General features: G+C 46.7%; 1 protein-coding gene across 2 annotated transcripts in view; it reads left to right on the plus strand.

The window, feature by feature from the left end:
- HSD17B2 (hydroxysteroid 17-beta dehydrogenase 2) overlaps positions 1–18,756 on the plus strand; it is a 73,306-nt gene that overhangs the window by 29,373 nt on the left and 25,177 nt on the right. For both annotated transcript variants that reach the window (XM_037816037.1, XM_037816038.1), the window contains one exon: positions 16,558–16,770. In XM_037816037.1, coding sequence (XP_037671965.1) covers positions 16,558–16,770 — 213 coding nt within the window. The remainder of the gene's footprint in view (positions 1–16,557; positions 16,771–18,756) is intronic.

The following is an 18,756-nucleotide window of genomic DNA, read 5'->3' on the forward strand; positions in this document are numbered from 1 at the left end:
TTATCCATATCGTCTGGTTTTTTCATATGTTTTATAATTTTCTGTTGTTTTTGGCCTCGTGGCATTTGCTGTCCTTGATAGGGTTCTTTTAGGGTTTGTAGACCAGTTGAAGTCCTTATCTCTAATTTATCAGATCTACAGCTTCGTGGAGTACACTTTCTCTAACTAACCAGCAGGTGGCGTCCACGAGCCACCTGTTCTCCACAAGCCAGATCTCCCCTGCTTAGCCTTTTTGGTGAGTGGGGGAGTGAGTCTTGTGGGGCCCAATTGGTGTCCCAAGCTTGCGTGTGTAGTTGGTGTTGCCTGCCCTGTATGTGGGGCGTGTTTCTGGGCAGTCGGGGAGGGGGGGTGGCCCTAACAATCAAATCTCCCTGATGATCCTAGAGTTTTAAAGCTACTGCAATAGTCTAATCCTTCAGTTCAGTCCTGCCACAGTTTGTCTCTGCCACTGACCCACAAGTCTTTGGTATTGGCGTATGGCTCCTGAGACTTGCAAGTGGGCCCCTCTTCCAGGCTGTGCACCCCGGGTCCTCTGTTGAGGGATGACTGTGCTATGTCACAGGTGAGTGCCGTCCCCCCAGGGCAGTTCTGGGCTGCTGGGCTGTGTTGGGAGGCTCCCAGTCTGCTCAAATGATGGCTGAATGGGGCTCTGTTAATTCACACTGCTCCCCCTTCCCAGCTCTGGGACATTCAGCTGAGGTTGCAGGGAAGGCTAATGTCCACGCCCAGTTTTGTGGTGTGTGCCTGTTATTTGAAGCACTTCCGTCACACTGGGTTGTCTGGGGCAGCTCTGGGCTATGGGGCTGGCGATGGGCAGGAGTGTTTCCTATCCACCAGGATGGTGGCTGTGAGCGGACACCCCCCTTTTCTTGGGAAGTTGTGTTGTTTAGTGAATTTTCTCAGCCACTGGATTATTGCCTTTTGTCTCAGAGCTCTCTTATTTCTGCTCTTGACTTGACGTGCCCAAATTTCAATTCTTTGAAGCTTTCTGTATTGAGCTTCTTAGAGTAATTGTTTTAGAAAAAGCAAAAAGGATTTAAAAAAAAAAAAAAAAAAAAACGGCCCTCCTCAGAGATCTAATGGGTTATTGAAATGCTAATAGACAAAGCAACCAGGGCCATTAAGGAAAGGTGCCCTGGGCAGAGAGATCAGCCTTGCTTCGGGATTTGCATATGCGCCTCAAGGCCTGATCTCCGCCCTTCCCCTTTCTGTGTTCACCAGAACTCCAAAAATCCTCTGCTTTTACTTTGGAGCTTCTCGTGTTGTTTTCCTTCTATGCCCGTCTCCTCTCTGCTGGGCTGGCTGCTCTCAGAGTCTCTGGTGTCTGGCCTCAGTCTATCTATGGTTGGAGTTTGAATCAGTAGAATGAGTTTCCGATGAGAGCAGCCACTGCAATTCTCCCTTCTCCTTCCTGGAGCTGACAGCCCCTCCTCCCCCGGGACTGAGCCTGGCAGGGAGGGGCGCGGGTCCCCTGGCCGCAAAAACTTACAGATTTCGCTGATCTCAGCAGTTCCACGTTTTCATGAGTGTTGTATGAAGTATGCCCAAAGACAGATTGCTCTGTGGTGTCCAGTCCACGCAGTTCCTGGCTTTTTACCTACTTTCCTGGAGGAGTAACTAAAACATACAGCTCACCAGTCTGCCCACAGTGTGTGACCTTTTGAGATTGGCTTTTATTTCCCCACACAGCATAATGCTCTTGAGATCCATCCACGTCACTGCTTAGTTTGCTCTTTGCTATTGCTGAGTAGTGTTCCATGGGCTACATACATGTACTGCAGTGTGTTTATCTCCTCACTTACCGATGGGCACTTTGGTTGTTTATTACAAATAAAGCTCTTATGAACAATGTGTGCAGGTGTCTGCATGGACATGTATATTTTCATTTCTTTGGGATTAATGCTCAGGGGTATGACTGCTAGGCTGTATGTTAAGTATATGTTTAATGTTTAAAGGAACGGCCAAACTATTTTCCAGAGTGGCTGTACCATTTTACATTCTCACCAGCAATGCATGAGAGAACCAAACTATCTGCATCCTCACCAGCAGTTGGTGTTGTCACTATTTTTCATTTTAGTGTTCTCGTAGGGTGCATGGAGCTCTTTCAGTGTGGTCTTATTTGGATTTCCCTCATGGCTGGTGACATTGAACATCTTTTCATGTGCTATTACCATCCATAAAAACAATACATTTAGAAAATGGGCAAAAGATTTTAAGAGACATTTCACAACATTATTATCACTATTTCTGAGGCTGGAGTTGTCCCATCTGTAGTTAGTAGGGGCCCCTTCAAGTAGGCTCCTCTGTCTTTTGGATTTGATTTGCCCCATTCGATAGCTTCCTCGCTTTCTGCAACAACAAGCTCTCTTAGGCTGATGTAAACCCCAAATTGGAAATCAGCCATTTCTTGAAAGAGCCCAGGTTCCCTTTTGATGAAAAGGTGTTAGAGAGTGCAAACAAGTGCTCTGAGTGCTCCTTGCTACTGATTGCCAGGTCATTGCAGGAGGCAGAGCTCGGAAATAATGGTGTACGTAGAAGGAGGAATATTTATCATGAAGTCATATTGATATTTTCAATTCAAATTTAAGATGACAGGACTTTTCCTTATCTTCTTTGATTTTAGAATTGTACCTCTTTTCTCTTACATGGAAAATCTGGTTCCTAATGACATTATCATGATAATTTATTTGTTTTATTCTCAGTAAATATAAGATAGGTCAAAATGATAATATTAATAATAGGCTAATGAATATGGTTTAAAACTTTTAAAAGTTTTCATGACTCTAGCTAATGAATGCAAAAGAAATGATAGAATTAGGAAATCATCTTTTTAAAAATCCTAATGAAATAATGAGTGGAGGTATCACTCATCAATGTAGGATAAACTCCGTGTGAGAAACAGATGTCCTAGATCTACAGCACCTGGACACGTTGATGCATCAACATCTAAGAGGGAAGCCAGGTGCATCCTGTTTGCTTCCAGGTGTGGGGCCGTAGGAGGCACTTAGCACCGCCTGTAAGTCAGACTTGCCAAAAACAAAAAACAAACGTTGACCCTAAATCTAATCAAAGCCCCTAGATCTAACTTTAAAGGAAGTGTGCGGGATAGAGGAGCAAGCCAAGCAACAGTACAAGTGATCTGCCAAACCCAGAACATGGGCTATTCTAAAGGACAGATGTCCCAATTTTCTCACATAGATAGCAGGGGAAAAGTGGAGGCTAGAACCTTATGTCACAAAAGAGGCAGAAGAGACAAGAAAACCAAAAGTGATGTGTGGACCATTTTTGCGTCTTGAGTCAAACCAACTGCAAGAAGACATTATTGAAACAAGCAGGGAAATGTGAATTTCTGGGTATTAGATGATGTTTTAGTTCGGTAGCAGCTAAAGCAAATACCATACGATGGCATCTGCTCCTTTCTCTTCCAGGTTCCATTGACTTCCAGCTTCCGGCTGCTCTCTGTGGCTTTCTCCCTTGTCCAATTTCCTTGGCTTATCAGGACTTCAGCCATTAGGGATTAAGGTCCCCCCTCGTTCAGCTCAGGCTCCCCTTAACTAATAACATCTTCAAGGGCCCTATTGACAAATGGGGTCACACCCTCAGGACCAGGGGTTGAAACTTGAACAAGCGTTTTGTGGGGGACATGCTTCAGTCCCCAACAGAGGATATTAAAGAAGTATCAATTTCATTGGGTGTAATAAATGATACTATGGTTACATTTTAAAAGTCCTTCTCTGTTAGTGGTGTGTAAGAAAGTACCACAAACTGGGTGACTTAAAACAGTCATCTTCCCCTCATGGTTCTAGAGGCTGGAGGCCTGAAATCAAGGTGTCTGCAGGGCCTCCTTTGTTGCCCCTTCCAGCATCTGGTGGCCCCAGCATTCCTTGGCTTGTGGCAGCTCAACTCCGGTCTCTGTCTCTGTCTTCGTGTGGCCATCTTCTCTGTATCGAAACCTCCCTCTTCGTTCTCTTATGGAGACACTCTAAATCCAGGATGACCTCATCTTGAGATCCTTAACTAATTACATCTACTAAGACTCTATTTCCAAAGAAGGTCACATTCTGAGGTTCCAGACAGACATGAATTTGGGGGGACGGGTGCTATTAAATCCATTACATAGTGTACACGTACATATTTATGGATCTATAGGTGATATGATATTAAGTGTGGGATTTGCTTTAAAATAGTGCAGAGAAAAGAGAAAACTGTGGGGAGAAAACAGATGAGACAAAATATTGATAATTCTTATAGTTGGATGATGGGTCCCATTGTTTGTTATCCTATTCTCTGTTCTTTATAGTATCTTTGCCTGGTTTTGGTATTAGGGTGATGATGGCTTCATAGAAAGAGTTAGGTAGCTTTCCCTCTTCTTCGATTTTTTTGAAGAGATTGAGCAGGATTGGTACTAATTCGTTCTTGAATGCTTGGTAGAATTCACATGTGAAACCATTTGGTCCTGGGCTTTTCCTTTTGGGGAGCTTTTTGATGACTGACTCAATCTCTTTACTTGTGATTGGTTTGTTGAGGTCATCTATTTCTTCTTGAGTTAATGTTGGTTTACGCTTTTCTAGGAAGTTGTCCATTTCATCTAAGTTGTCTAGTTCATTAGCATATAGTTGCTCATAGTATCTTCTCATTATCTCCTTAATTTCTGCAGGGTCGGTAGTTATATTTCCTTTCCCATTTCTGATTGCATTTATTTGCATCTGCTCTCTCTTTTTTTTTGTTAGCCTAGCCAGTGGTCCATCGATTTTATTGATTTTCTCAAAGAACTAACTTCTGGTTTTGTTGATTCTCTCTATTGTTTTCCTGTTCTCAGTTGCATTTATTTCTGCTCTAATCTTTGTTATTTCTTCCCTTCTGCTTGCTTTGGGGTTAGTTTGTTGTTCTTTCTCTAATTCCTCCAGGTGAGCAGTTAACTCTTCAATTTTTGCTCTCTCTTCTCTTTTAATATAGGCATTTAGGGCAATAAATTTCCCTCTCATCACTGCCTTTGCTGCATCCCATAAGTTTTGATAAGTTGTGTTTTCATTGTCATTTGCCTTGAGGTATTTACTAATTTCTCTTGTAATTTCTTCCTTTACCCACTGGTTTTCTAAGAGGGTGTTGTTTAGCCTCCATATGTTTGTGAATTTTATGACCTTCTGCCTTCTATTTATTTCCAACTTCATTCCATTGTGATCTGAGAAAGTGTTTTGTATAATATCAATATTTTTAAATTTGTTGAGACTTGCTTTGTGACCCAACATGTGGTCTATCCTAGAGAATGTTCCATGAGCACTTGTATTCTCTGTTCTTTAAGTTTTTTAAAAATTAGAATGGAAAGTAATGGTGAAGGGGATGTGGGTGAACCTTCCAGGCAGGGAGCCCGATGTGATCAAAGATACGGGTAGGGAGGCACAGAGGAAGTCCAGGTTCTTACTAGGGGTAGCATTTAGGAGGCAAGTGGAAGATAGTGACAAAGAAACCTGGATGCGCGGCTCAGAATCAGATCATAGAGCCTTCGATGCCAGTGTCAAGACCTTAGACTTTTTTCTGTGGTCAGTGGAGAGCTGCTTGAGGGTGTGGAGCAGAGGAAAGGGCGATTCGGAAATAGCCTTGGGATGCAAAGTCTGGCACTGTGGGCCAGACAGGTGGCAGGGCCAGGGCTCTCGAGGATCGGCGGGGAAAAGTGGGTCCAGGAGACCAGTTAGAAGACAGTAACCTTAAGCCACCAGAAAGGTGATGGGCCTGTGCTATGATACTTTCATTTAAATGTTTCCTGAGCAGTGTTCTGGGTCCAGGGGATAGAAGAGTGAACCAGAGGGCCCAATTGAGTCTCAGTTGGTTTTCTTTTTACCACGAGATGCAGAAAAGGAAACATGGAGACAGATGTCAGAATCTGGTGGAAGGCATGGGAACAGAGTGGATGCGGGGACTGAGAAAGAAGACATTGGTCCTGGGTGACTGGAAAAAAGGTGATGCTACTTATAGGGGATAAGGAATTCCAGAAAGCAAAGCAATTGGGGTAATCAGTGATGAATTCTGTTTGGATGTGGGTGCAGCAGGTGGAGTGCAGAAGAGGGATTAGGGCTTGGTGGTAGACTGGGAACCCAGTTATGTACTCAGACCCAGCAGGGCCTCTTGACCCACTGCCTGCTCTGCAGCCATGCTAGGAACTGGTTTCTCAGATGCCACTGAGAACAAATCCACTGCACGGTCCCTTCTGGAAGAGTAGTTTGTGCTGTTGCATGGATGATAGAAATCTATCCTCGTTGAAGGGAGCTGGTGCCAGGGATGGAGACCCTGTCCAGCAGAGAGCTCCCACATGGGTCCTCTGTGTACCCCCCTCCTGCCCAGGTGCTCAAGGAAGCAATGAAGCACAGGAGCACAAGAATGTGGTCTAGAAAGAGCAAATCTGGATGTGAGGTTGGCCTCCAGCACATTCTAGCTGTGTATCCCTGGCACCTCAGTTGCCCCATCTTCCCATAGGAATAACAGTACTATGGGAGAAGTGTTCGTAAAGATCATGATCCAAGAGAAATGCAATTACTTCCATTTAGAAATTGATATAAAAGATCTTGCTGTTTCCCAGAGCCTTACCGTCCTTTAGGAGTGCCACGGGCAAAGGAGGTGGGGCGGCGGGGCCACTACAGCCAGTGTTTGCCGGCCCTGGTTAGAAGCCAAGCCTTGTTTCGCCCCTGGGGAAGTCTTAAGCACACTGGAGTTTTATTTTATTTATCTACCTCTTCGTTATACCTTAATCTATTTACAGGGAATGGGCAGTGTCAGTCCGAGGGTGGTGATCTGATGGATTGCCTAAGTCTTCAAAGAAGGAGGGTAAAATCATTTCCGCATTCGTTTCCCACAGGCTTGGGAACAAACAACTCTTGAAACTTTTGTAACTGGGACAAAGTATATCGGGGTCTCTCTGTCCAAGGGTTACAAGGGTGGCGGGTCACATGTGAGGAAGGCTGGCCAGGCGGTGGAACGCACAAGCACACCGTGTCCAGCCGGGAGCTGTCCCTAACTGAGAGCACACGGACTACCTGACGGGCAGCCATGAGGACCGTCGGCTTCAGTGAGGAGGTCCCGGGTGGACTGCAGGCCAGCAATTGTCCCGTCTCCTGGTTTATCAAGAAAAACCACTGATCTGGGTTTTTCAGGCAGTCTCCAGATTCTCAGTGTTAATTCAAATTTTTACAAGATAGACCACATGGGCCGAACGCAATGCGTGGTCAGACCATGTCCTCTTCCCGGCAGAGTTTGTCCTGCATTTGTTTGTCCATTCCACTTCTGGACGTGGAATTCACTGTTAGAAAGGTCCTGGGCATGGTTTATTAATTTTCTTGGGGTATGGTAGGAACATATTGGAAGCAAAGTAATTATTTTAGGTTATTTGTTTTCCTTAATCCATTGCTTTGTTTGAAATGTTGTGGGGTTTTTTTGGTTGTTGTTTGCCTGTTTGTTTTTAATTTTTTGATAAACAAAGTTAAAAAATTAAAAAAAAATCAGTAGAAAAATGGGAGTAAAAACTAAATGACAAATAGGGTGGGATGGGGGGATGGTTTGGGTATTCTCTTTTCACTTTTATTTTTTATTCTTATTCTGATTCTTTCTGATGTAAGGAAAATGTTCAGAAATAGATTGTGGTGATGAACGCATAACTATATGATCATACTGTGAACAGTTGATTGTATACCATGGATGACTGTATGGTTTGTGAATATATTTCAATAAAACTGAATTAAAAAAAAAAAAAAAAAAAAAAAAGAAAGGTCCTGGGGCCTCTGAGGATGTCGGCTCTACGGGGAGCCCCACTTCCAGCTCCTGTTGTTTGGAGATGTTGCTGGTGAAGGGCTCGGAGGGGCGTTTGGCACAGGGTGAGGGAGAGGGGGAGCTGCTGTCGGAAAGTAGAGCTCAGTCCCTGCTGATCCATCAGTGTGGTGAGGATCGCCATGAAGTCCTTCTGAGATGAGGCTGAACTGAGAACCCTGTTTGGTTCCAGGGACAAGGAGTAGCCAATGAGAGGAGTATCACGGATGAAAGATGTTGCCATTTATGTCACTGACTTCGATAGCAACTGCCATGTGCCGTTCTGTTCCAAGTACTTTTATAAATCAACTCATTTAGTCCTTCTAATAAGCCTATGAGGCAGGTCCTAGTATCACCCTCTTTTAAAGAGAAGGAAACTGAAGCACAGAGAGGGTAAGAGACTTGCCAAAAGTCACACAGCTGATTAGTGGCAGAGCTTTTAATAGGGAAATTTTATCTAGTAATTTTATCTAGTAATGAAAACTTATGGTTTTGAAGACTCTGCAGCAATATATAAAACTGATTTATATAATATTAATTTTAAAAAATTGGTTGTTAGATTATATGTGCTATAACTCTAATTATTAAAGAACAATGTGTAGAAAAAAGAAGATTCGAAGGAAAAAAACCACACCAAAATTATAAAAGTTATGTTAGTTTGGTGAGATTATGAATAATTTCTTCTTTTATCTATCTCATTGCTGATCATGAGGTTTATTACTTTTATAATGTTTAATACTGACAAGAAATCACTCCGAGTTTTGCAATTTTTTCCACCTTCCTTTTTCTCTCTGAATATGACTTCTAAGGGACTTGGCTTGGGTCTGAGTCCACAGCCGCTGAGTTACCCTGTCTTATCTTTACAGTGTGGGTGCATTTTATTCTCAGGGCCTGGCCTCTAAGAACTGCAGAACTCACAGTATTTACAACTTGCCCAATTTCAAACTCTATCCAATAAATGACGGGCGACGTTTCCATTCACCAGCTAACACAGCGCCCCCCAGACAAGGGTATCAATAACCGTAGGCTTTGAGACATGGAGGCAGAGGCTCTCCCTTCTTGAGGTGCCTACATTCCAGGGCTCTCTTCTGCAGAAAAGCCTGTTCATTCAACACACGCTTTTTAATGACCACCTACTATGTGTTGAGCCCTATGCTCTGGAGCATTTAAATACTTTATATCCCAGATGTTAATTCCAAGTTCTGCTTGGGTTCTAACCCCAGCTCTGCCGTGTCCCAGCTGAATGATTTAACCCTTCAGGGTCTCCCTTTCCTCCTCTATAAACTGGCAGTAATAAAATGACTTAACACGTGTCCATCAACAGATGAACTGATAAACAAAAGATAGTCTTGCCACAAAATGGGATATTATTCTACCGTAAATGGAATGAAGTGCTGATACATGCTCTCAAATGGATGAACCTTGAAGACATCACATCTAGTGAAAGAAGCCAAACACGAAAGGACAAATATATGATTCCACTTGTATGAAATATCTAGAACAAGCAACATCATAGAAACAGAAAGGTTCCTGGGGTGGGCAGGGAGTGGGCAGGGGACGTCCCCCAAAGGGTATAAAGTTTCTGTTTGAGGTGATGAAAAGTTTTGGTTGTGGACGGTGGTGATGGCAGCACAAAGTTGTAATTATAAATGCTCTCACTGAATTGTAGACATGGAATTTTTGTGTTGTAGATATGTTACCACAATAAAAAACAAAACAAAACAAAACAACCCCACAATGACTTGCCTCCCAGGGTGGGGGGAGGGTTTGATAAGTGACCCTGGAAGGCTGGCTGGGACCTGCTTCTCAGAGGCCCCTCTTGGGTAACTCTTGCTCCCGAAGGATGTGGCCTGGTCTCTGGGTTTCTGGAGTGCACAGGGGTTATCGGGCCCGACAGGGCGCAGCTCCCCAGCCACATTCTTTCCCAAGGCCCCTGACCCCGCACAGCCTCAGCCTCCAGGGCAAGGGCGCCTGCTCCACATAGTAGGTTAGAGCCATTTCTAGGTGGAGCCGCGATGCCGATAACTTTAGACCTGCCGGTGCTTGTGTGCAGGAGGGAGCCGTCATTACCAGCCTCCCCATGGGGAAGTAGAGGCTGTGCGCTTGCAACGTGGCTTTCCCGAAGGCTCCAAAGGAGGAGGCGGGCTCGGGCCACCTTAATGACGATGCCCTCCTGACCCTCTTTAAAGGCAAACTCACCACCTACCGATATCATGCGTGTTGAAAATCAGGAGGGACAACAAAGTTTTATTAAAAAAAAAAAATCAATCTGCAATGGCTTGAAGCAGGCACTGTTTTAAGCCCTTCACGGATGCTAAGTGCTGGGGGCATTTCTTGCAGCTCTGGAAGCTGAGGCACAGGGAGGTTAAATCACTTGTGGGGGGACCTGCAGGTAGGGGTGGCGGAGCCAGGCTCAAGGCACCTCCCTGTACAGGCAAGCAATGATCTCCGTGAACTTGGCTGAGTTCACCGTTTGGTCTGGCCACCAAGTGCCAAGCTCTTCCTGGGATCTTTCCTGAGATTCCAGCTTAGAATCGTGGCATTGATCGAAGGCTCCCCCGATGGCAGACAGCAGCCCCAGGCCGTTCCTCACCATTTCCTCACTGTGGATCCATGAACCCCACTGGGAGGACCCCCGAATTCTGCTGCCACTGGGCAAAGGCGGTCACGGTGACAGGGGCTCCCGGGTCACATCAAGGGGATTCAGAGCCCACCGTTCACTCTCTGCAGCACCACTGACCCCGGAAGCTTCTAGACCCTGAATAAGAGGCAGTGACGTCCAGGACCCCCCTTCCCAACTATCTAGAGAAGGTCAACAGCTTCACGTGGCAACCCAGACCACGGCGGTGTGTGCAGCCTCTGAGCAAACACAGAGGATGGGCAATGAGCTCACATGCCTCTCCTACCAGGTGCTTGCACCTTCTCTAGAGCTCCCCGAACTTTTTGGACCACTGCTGTCAACCGATATGAACTCCCCCAAAGAATGTTTTTTTGCCCAAGTGAAGAGATGCAGGTTTTAGAGTCTGCCGACCTGAGTTTATATATCGGCTCCGCTTTCTCCTTCTTTTATGACAGTGGCAAATCACTGACTCCTCTGTGCTTCGGTTTCCCCATCTTTCAAGTGGCTTTTGTCGAGAGTAACCGAAAGCCTCCGTAGTGGCTGCTGCCCCCTTCAGGACCGAGGGGGTATTGCCTGCTGATGGCTCACAGCTGAGTCCGTCCCTGGACTTGCCCTTGGCAGGAGGGAGCTGCCTTGCCCAAGGGGACAGCCCTCAGCCATGGTGAGTCCATGCAGGGGTCCAAAGCTCGGCCCCCTTGCCTCTGTTGGTGACAATTCTGAAGGGCCTCCCAGCCCCAGATCTCCCATGGGGTCGGCTGAGGCTGTTGTTATTGCGACACAGCAGCCCAGCTGCTCTTTGTGTCCACCTCCTTCATGCCTTCACCCCCCCCAGTACATTCCAGCTCATCTTTTGCTCACCAGAGTCTGCTGCCAGGGAAACCGCCCGAGACAAGGTCCATGTAACGTGCCAGCAGTGTGCTCGGCAGATCCCAAGCTCACGATAAGCCGCCCTTCACCATCCACTTTTCCCTTCCCAAAGAAGAAAATGTGGCTGGTGGCTGCAGGGGCCCCTGGGGGACAAGCAGCCTCTTGATGGTGGGGGTGGGAAGAGTCTGGGGGGAGCAGCACGTTCAGGGTGTTAGGGGTGCGTGCAGGGTCCTGGGTCCCGAGCGTCTGTCCAGGGCGGTGACTTGGCTGGAAGGGAGGTGGTGGCAGTCTCCGGCTGGAAGCCACTTGTGCATAGCAAGTGAGCTGTTTTGTCTGAATTGCTTATTTGTGGCAACTTTGGAAGGCTGGTGCAGATTGGGGAGAGTCTAAACTACCCTTTGGCACCTCTGAGGGGTTTTTAGTGGGAGGCAGTTTTTTTTTAAGATATAATTTATATACCATAAAATTCACCCTTTTAAAGTATACAATTTGATGGTTTTTATTATATTCACAAAGTTGCGTGGCCACCACCACTATCTAATTCCAGAACATTTTCATCACCCCAAAAGAAAACTGGTATGTGTTAGCAGTCACTCCCCATTCCCCTTTCCCTCAGCTCCTGGAAACCACTGAGCTGCTTTCTGTCTATGAATTTGCATAGTCTGGACGCTTCATATAAATGGAATCCTACGCTAGGTGGCCTTTTGTGTCTGGCTTCTTTGACTCAGCATAGCATTTCCAAGGGTATCCATGTTGTGGTCTGTATCAGGGATTCTCTCTTTCCATGGCTGAGTAATATTCCATTGCAAGGCTGGACCACATATTGCTTATCTATTCATCAGTTGATGGACATTTGGGCTGTTTCTGCCTTTTGGCTCTTATGGATAATGCTTCCATGAGCCCTTATGTACACCTGGGGCATGTTTTCAATTCCTGGGGAGTGACATTGTTGGGTCATACGGCAACTTGATGTTTAGCCTTTTGAGGGACTGCCAGATTGGCTTCAAAAGCAGCGTTAAATAGCTTTAGTGTCTATAATAAGTGAAAAAGATGACGTGTGGGCAAGGCACTCACAGTAACTTGAGAACAAAGGAGAATACTGTTAGGAAGTGGGTGTCTGAAGCATCCGTGTGCAGGAGCTCACTTGAGGCATGCCAGAGACTGGAATGCTGTCTTGAGCCAAGAAGCTCCTTCTCCTACCTCCGTTTGATTCTACTTGACCTTGAGACTCTGCCCTCATTTGTGGATTGGCCTCTTATTACCCTCCAGAAGGTCTTGGACTACATCTTCAAGCTTGTGGTAGAAGGCACCGCTGCCCTTGCTATCTCTAGGGCTTAAATGTCATCCTGGGCCAAACAGAAATGAAGATTGACTGTTATCTTGCTGCTGGGTGAGAAGAGCTGGTGGGCCCTGGTCCCATCAGCTGTGGTGAGGGGTGGGGTTGCATGGGACACTTAGAATCCTAAGGGTCTCTGTGGAGAGGGGCAGCTCTCAGTGTCATGAATGGGGCACACACATGGAAGTATTGGCCATGCCAATGCGTTTGTGAGGTGCAAGGCTGGAGTGTGCAGAGCTCACGTTCCTCTCCTGGATTGGGGCAACACACCCCGACCTCCAGCTTTGGGTACAGGAGACCTCCAATGGGGGTGGTGGTGCTGAACCTTTCTCCTCTCCCTCAGCTCTCCAGGGAGAGACAGATGCCCTTGCTGAGTGATTACATGCTGCCCAGGGCCAAGGGGACACGCGAAGTAGGGAACATGCTGGCTTCCTGATACCACACGAATCTGTATGGGCAATGGTGCACTTTAAAATCCACAGCCCTGGTCTGTCCAGCTGTGCCAGTGACAAGACAGGAGCACTGGGTGTGGAGCATCACAAATGGGTCGTGGCCTCCATGGAAGACCTGGCGTCACCCAGGGGTGTGTATGCAATAGGCCCAGGAACATGGTTCACTCCTATCTGGGGCTAATTCATATTCCTTTTCTGCTGGACCGCAAGGGGCCCATTTGGGTTGGCTCCCCCATGCCTCCCTTCTCTGCCTACTCAGAGAAAGGAGAAGGGGGCTGGTCCAGTATGAGGAAAGATTCCAGACTTGGATTTAGGATCCGACAGAGTCCAGGCCCATGCCCACTATCCCCCTGACCTTGGCCTCTCTCACTTCCAGCTCCTCGTCTGTGAAATGACAATGATAATCAATACTGTAGACATTTGGGGAATAATTTTACAACCAGGCAGACTTGACCATGGGTGGTGTTTGGGGGTGTCTGGGGAGAGGCTGTATGGTATTGCATCCACTTTCTGGTGAATTCGCCACCGTCCGGTATCCGGCCTCAGCACTGCAGACCCAGAGATTGGATTTGTCCAGCACAAAACCATTCCAGGCACACCTGTGCTGGAACCAGGAGTCCAGTGAGCTCATTCCACCAACGCAGGTGTCTGTCCCCTCTGGCCAGGCCCAGGAGAAACCCGAGCCCACGTGGAGGGCTGGCTCCCAGGCAGGGGTGCACGGTACCGAAGTACATGAAGCAGAGGTGAAATGGAATCAGCCATGGCATCCAGAGGCATTCATCTCATGACAGGGGTGTCCACAGGGCGGGCGGTGGGGTGCGTGCTCCAGCTCAGCGCCGAGGCCGCCGCCCTGTCTTGGTAGCGTTTGCAGATGCCCGGCCGTTGCAGACTCTGCTCTCTGCTGCACCCTTTCCTCCACGCCCAGGACTGGCCAGTCTCCCTTCTAACTGGCGTGACCTTTAAAAGAGAGAGAGAAAAATTACATGAGAAAAATAAGTTGTCTCTTGTAGAAAAAAAGGAAAACATTGCAGGACAAAGTCATCCCCCCTCCACTCTGCTTCTCCTCCTGGGGTAGCTGCTGCTATCACTTTACTGTGTCTCTTTCCAAATCCCTTCCTTTACATTTCCATTCATAAGTAGGTATAGAATTCACTCCCTCCTTTATTGGGGGGCATGAATTGTATCAATATTTTACTTTAAAAATATGGATATAGCAAATATAAAATGTTACAAATATAAAGTGTCAAGTTACATTTTATATTATGAATAATATAAGTATTTATATTAACGTCTATTTCTTTGCATAAATATTATACTGGAACTTGTTTTCTTTCATGTCATCAAGTATATTGGAACAATATATAGTTTATATAGTTCTACCTCTTTTTTGGAAGTGCTGCATCATTTTCCATTGGATGCTCCCTAATTTATGTGACGGTTTTCCTATTCACAGACATTTCCATTATTTCCTTTCGTTGCCATTATACACAGTGCTGTAAAGAGCATCATTTTATATGTGTTTCTCTAGGATAGATAGCTGAGATTTGGGGGTCGAAGGACGTGCACCTTTAAAGGGTAGTGGATTTCGGCTCCCCCCGGGGGTCTGAGTGACCCGGCCCCCATCGACCCTGAATGCCCCGCGCCGCCCTGGGGTCAGCCCCGGAGGGTCAGCCTCTGACCTTTAGCCTCCCGGTGGCACTCAGCCTCTCCTCGGACGCAGGGACACGTGCGGTCAGATGCCAGGCCAGGCCTGGGGGTCGGGGCTCTTCTCTGGTCACTCACAGACTGATCTCCGAGTTGATTCTCAGCACACCCTCCCGTTCCCCGGTTCCCCGAGTCATGGGGTGTGGGGGGATGCCTGCCTGTAGCCCCCCACTACCGATGAGGGAGATCCCTCAGGGTGTCCAGGGAAGGTCACGTGGTGCCGTCAATGTGAACATGACCTCTGATCTCTAAAACTTTAAAGACAGGGTAGGGTCTGGGTCAAAGGGCAACAGCCAGCTTTATGCCCAGGTTCTCTTCGTCTTCAGTACTGGAACGTCAGTTATCTGAGTTTTGCGCTTGCGGGTGTAGAACATTTATACTCTGGACTGGGTTGGATAACTCCCATTTCAAATTCTAGATGCCTGACAGATACTTTACATATCACATTCTCCTCTGCTTTTAAAAGCAGTGGGCTTAGGGGTTTCTATCTGGTTTCCGTTGCAAGTTTCTCTGCAGGGTAGAAGTCTATTCAGCGCACTGGGGAATCCATGGCTACAGGTTTGGGAAGGGGAGAAGTGCAGGTGGCTTTGAAGCTTCTTCTTTTTTCCATTAATTGGTATTTTATTTTATTATTTTTTAGCCTTTTTATTGAGGTAAAATGTACACAACACAAAATTTACCATTTCAACCATTTTTGAGTTTACAATTTAGTGGCCTGAGGTACATTCACAAGGTTGTATAATCATCATCACCATTTATTTACAAAGCATTTTCATTATCCCAGACAGAATAGTAAGCAATAACCCCATTCCCCTACCCCCGCCAGCCCCTGGTAACCATGATTATACTTTCTGTCTCCAAGAATTTACTATGACAGATGCCTCATATGAGAAGAATCATACAGTCCGTGGAATTGTGATTGGCTTCTTCCAAGATTCATCCATGTTGCTGCATGGATCAGAGCTTCATTCATTTTTACGGCTGAGTGATATTCCATTGTATGGATGGACCATATTTTGTTTAACCGTTCATCTGTCAGAGGACACTGGGCTGTTTTTACCTTTTGGCTATTGTGAATAATGCTGCTATGAACATCAGTGTACAACTATCTGTTTGAGTCCCTGTTTTCAATTCTTTGGGGGTATTCACTAGGAATGGAACTGTTGGACCATATGCTAACTCTATGTTTAACTTTTTGAGGAACCACCGAACTATTTTCCACAGTGGCTGCGTCAGTTACTTTCCCAGTGGCAATGCACGAGGGTCCCAGCCTTCATCTTTTATAACCCAGAAGGAAATGGCCCCGTGAGCAGGCTCTGTGTTCATTTTCAAGCAGGACCCAGCATTTTGTTACATCTCTAAAAACCAAACCCAACTCTGAAGTATTAATCTGTAGTGAATGAAGATTTTATGGTGTGATGGAGGTACATCACAAAGACTAATAAAAACCAATTCCAAAGGACGTCTCTGTTTTCCCTTTGAAATTCCTCTTTGGCCTCCAGCCACTCCTGGATATCTCTCCTGGAGCAAATTTCCCCTTCCACTCACGTTCCTCCCACCCCCACACAAACCCTACCTCACCCCCCCCCTTTTTTTTTTAACATAGAAATGTGTCTGTCTTGTCTTCTTCACCCATTTCTCCACTTAGCGAATAAAGAAACTTCCTTAGGACTCACTCTCTTCAGATGATCATAAATCACACATAAATAATATGTTTCCTTGTTAAGTAATTGTTCCTGTCACTTCGGTTTCAGCCCACTTCATACTGCTTCGATCCTTTGCAGGTTGTGATTCTGGGTTTGGCCATGCTTTGTCCAAGTATCTGGACCAGCTGGGGTTCACGGTATTTGCTGGAGTCTTGAATGAGAAGGGATCAGGAGCAGAGGAATTGCGAAGAATGTGCTCCAAGCGCCTCTCCGTGCTCCAGCTGGACATCACCAACCCGGCGCAGATAAAAGATGCACACAGCAAAGTTGTGGAAAAGATGCAGGAGAAAGGTACAGCCTGTGGCTACCAGTGCCCTTCAGCTTCCACTGAACCCTCCCTGCCAGCACTGGTCCCCAGCTCTAATTACCATTACCCGCTCTTCCTCACTGGCTGCTGCCTGAACCAGAGGGCACCTCCACTGTGCAGCCGCTGTGCACCAGGGACCCTCTCGGACGTGAAGACTTTAGTGAAGAATCCAACCTGGTCCCATCCCCCGACATCTGCTAAGTCACTCTCCCAGTAATTACCCCTCACCCCCGGGGCGTTTCTTTCCTCTCACCAATATTAACATGCATTAGACTTCTACAGCTTAAAAAAAAAATCCTGCTTCATCTTCACTGTCCGCCTTTAGCTGCGGCCCTTTCCCTTCATGGCCAAGCTCGTGGGGACTGTCGTGCCCTCAGTTTTCACTTCTTCACCTCCAATCTGTCGTCGGCCCTCATCCTCCTCCTAACTCCTAACTCCTCCTAATCAGCATCATCTCAAACACCAAGCTTTTAACTTCTCTGTGGTTATCCTTCCCTGCCTTGACTTGGGTCCCCATCTCCCTGCTGTCCTTCGAGCTCTCTGATCACTCTTTCTGCTACTCCTTTCTGGACCTCTTCCTCCATCTCTCCCATAAACGTGAGCTCCTGAGCTCTATCCCTCAACTTCCCACTCCTCATCTTTTCTGGGCTATTCTGTTTTCTCCCTAGACCAGTGGCTCTCAACCCTGGCTGAGCATCTCAATCATCTGGGGAGTGTCTGAAAATACCCATGCTTGGACCCAGGATGGGCTCCATAATTTGGGGAATCCAGTGTATGCTGGAAGTGTAGGGTCCCTCATTAAATAATTAAGAATTGCAGATGGCAACAGCAGAGAATTAAAGCAATGTGGGGCCACTCTGATTACAGGTCATGTGTCATGAAGCTGCCCTGCCCAGTGCCCTCCTCTGAATCCAATTAAATCAGTATCTCTAGGAGGAGGTCCTAGGCATCAGCATTTTTGAAAGCTTTCCAAGTGATGCTAATGTTTGACTAGTGTTGAGAAACACTGTGATTTAAGCCAATAACTTCCAAATCTATATTACCAACCTAGCCATCCTTCCCAACCTCCAGACCTGTATGTGCATCAAATTGTCTTCCAGACATCACCACTCATCTCCCAGACGCTTCAATCTCAACTTGTCAAACCCTGACCTCTTTACCTTTTTCCACTGCTGCCACTGCCAATCAGTTTCTCTTCCTGAGTTCCATGCCCAGACACCACCACTGTCACCTAATTGGTCATTTGAGCTGGCAGCCTGGAGGTCACTCAGAGCCCCAGCTTACTCTCAGTCCCTGCATCCTACTGGTCCTGAGATATTTCTTGTCCCAGCCCCTCTGCACCATCTCCAAGCAGCTGTACTCAGCTCAGGCCGTCGCCGTCTCTGGCCTGGGCCTCTGCGGTGGCCTCCTTGAAGGCAGCGGAGAGGAGTCTCTGTGATGTGCACGTCTTACGCTGCCATCCATCTCAAAGCCCCGGGAAATAGGCGGCCTCTGTGGACTGGGCTCCTCCCATGAGCCAGGCCTCAGGCACGGGGTTTGCTTTGCCTCATTTAAGGGTTCCGTGGTCCCCTATCAGCTGCCAGGACAATTGAAACACGTTAACCAGGATGACAAGGTCTTTCAAGGCGACGGCCGCCTGCCAACCCCATAAGCTGCAATAACTGCTGGTGCTCTCAGTAAACTCTGAATAGTTTTGAATAGTCTCCAGAACAGATGTGCTCATTTATATCTTCGCATGTGCAGCTTCTTCTTACTGAAATTTCCCTCTTGCCTCCATCCCCTGTTTCTAAGCCTCTTGACAGCTCGGCCCCACAGGAGACCCAGCTCAAATGTAAGATCCTTTGCATGACCTTCCTGGAAATCCGCTGCATTTTCTGCTACACACCAGAAAACTTCTGCTCCTGTAAGAGGGTCAGCAACTATGCCATGTTCCTACATACTATATTATTTAATTACTAAAATGTTAATTA

Source organism: Choloepus didactylus, chromosome 22 (assembly GCF_015220235.1).
Source record: "Choloepus didactylus isolate mChoDid1 chromosome 22, mChoDid1.pri, whole genome shotgun sequence".
NCBI lineage: Eukaryota > Metazoa > Chordata > Mammalia > Pilosa > Megalonychidae > Choloepus > Choloepus didactylus.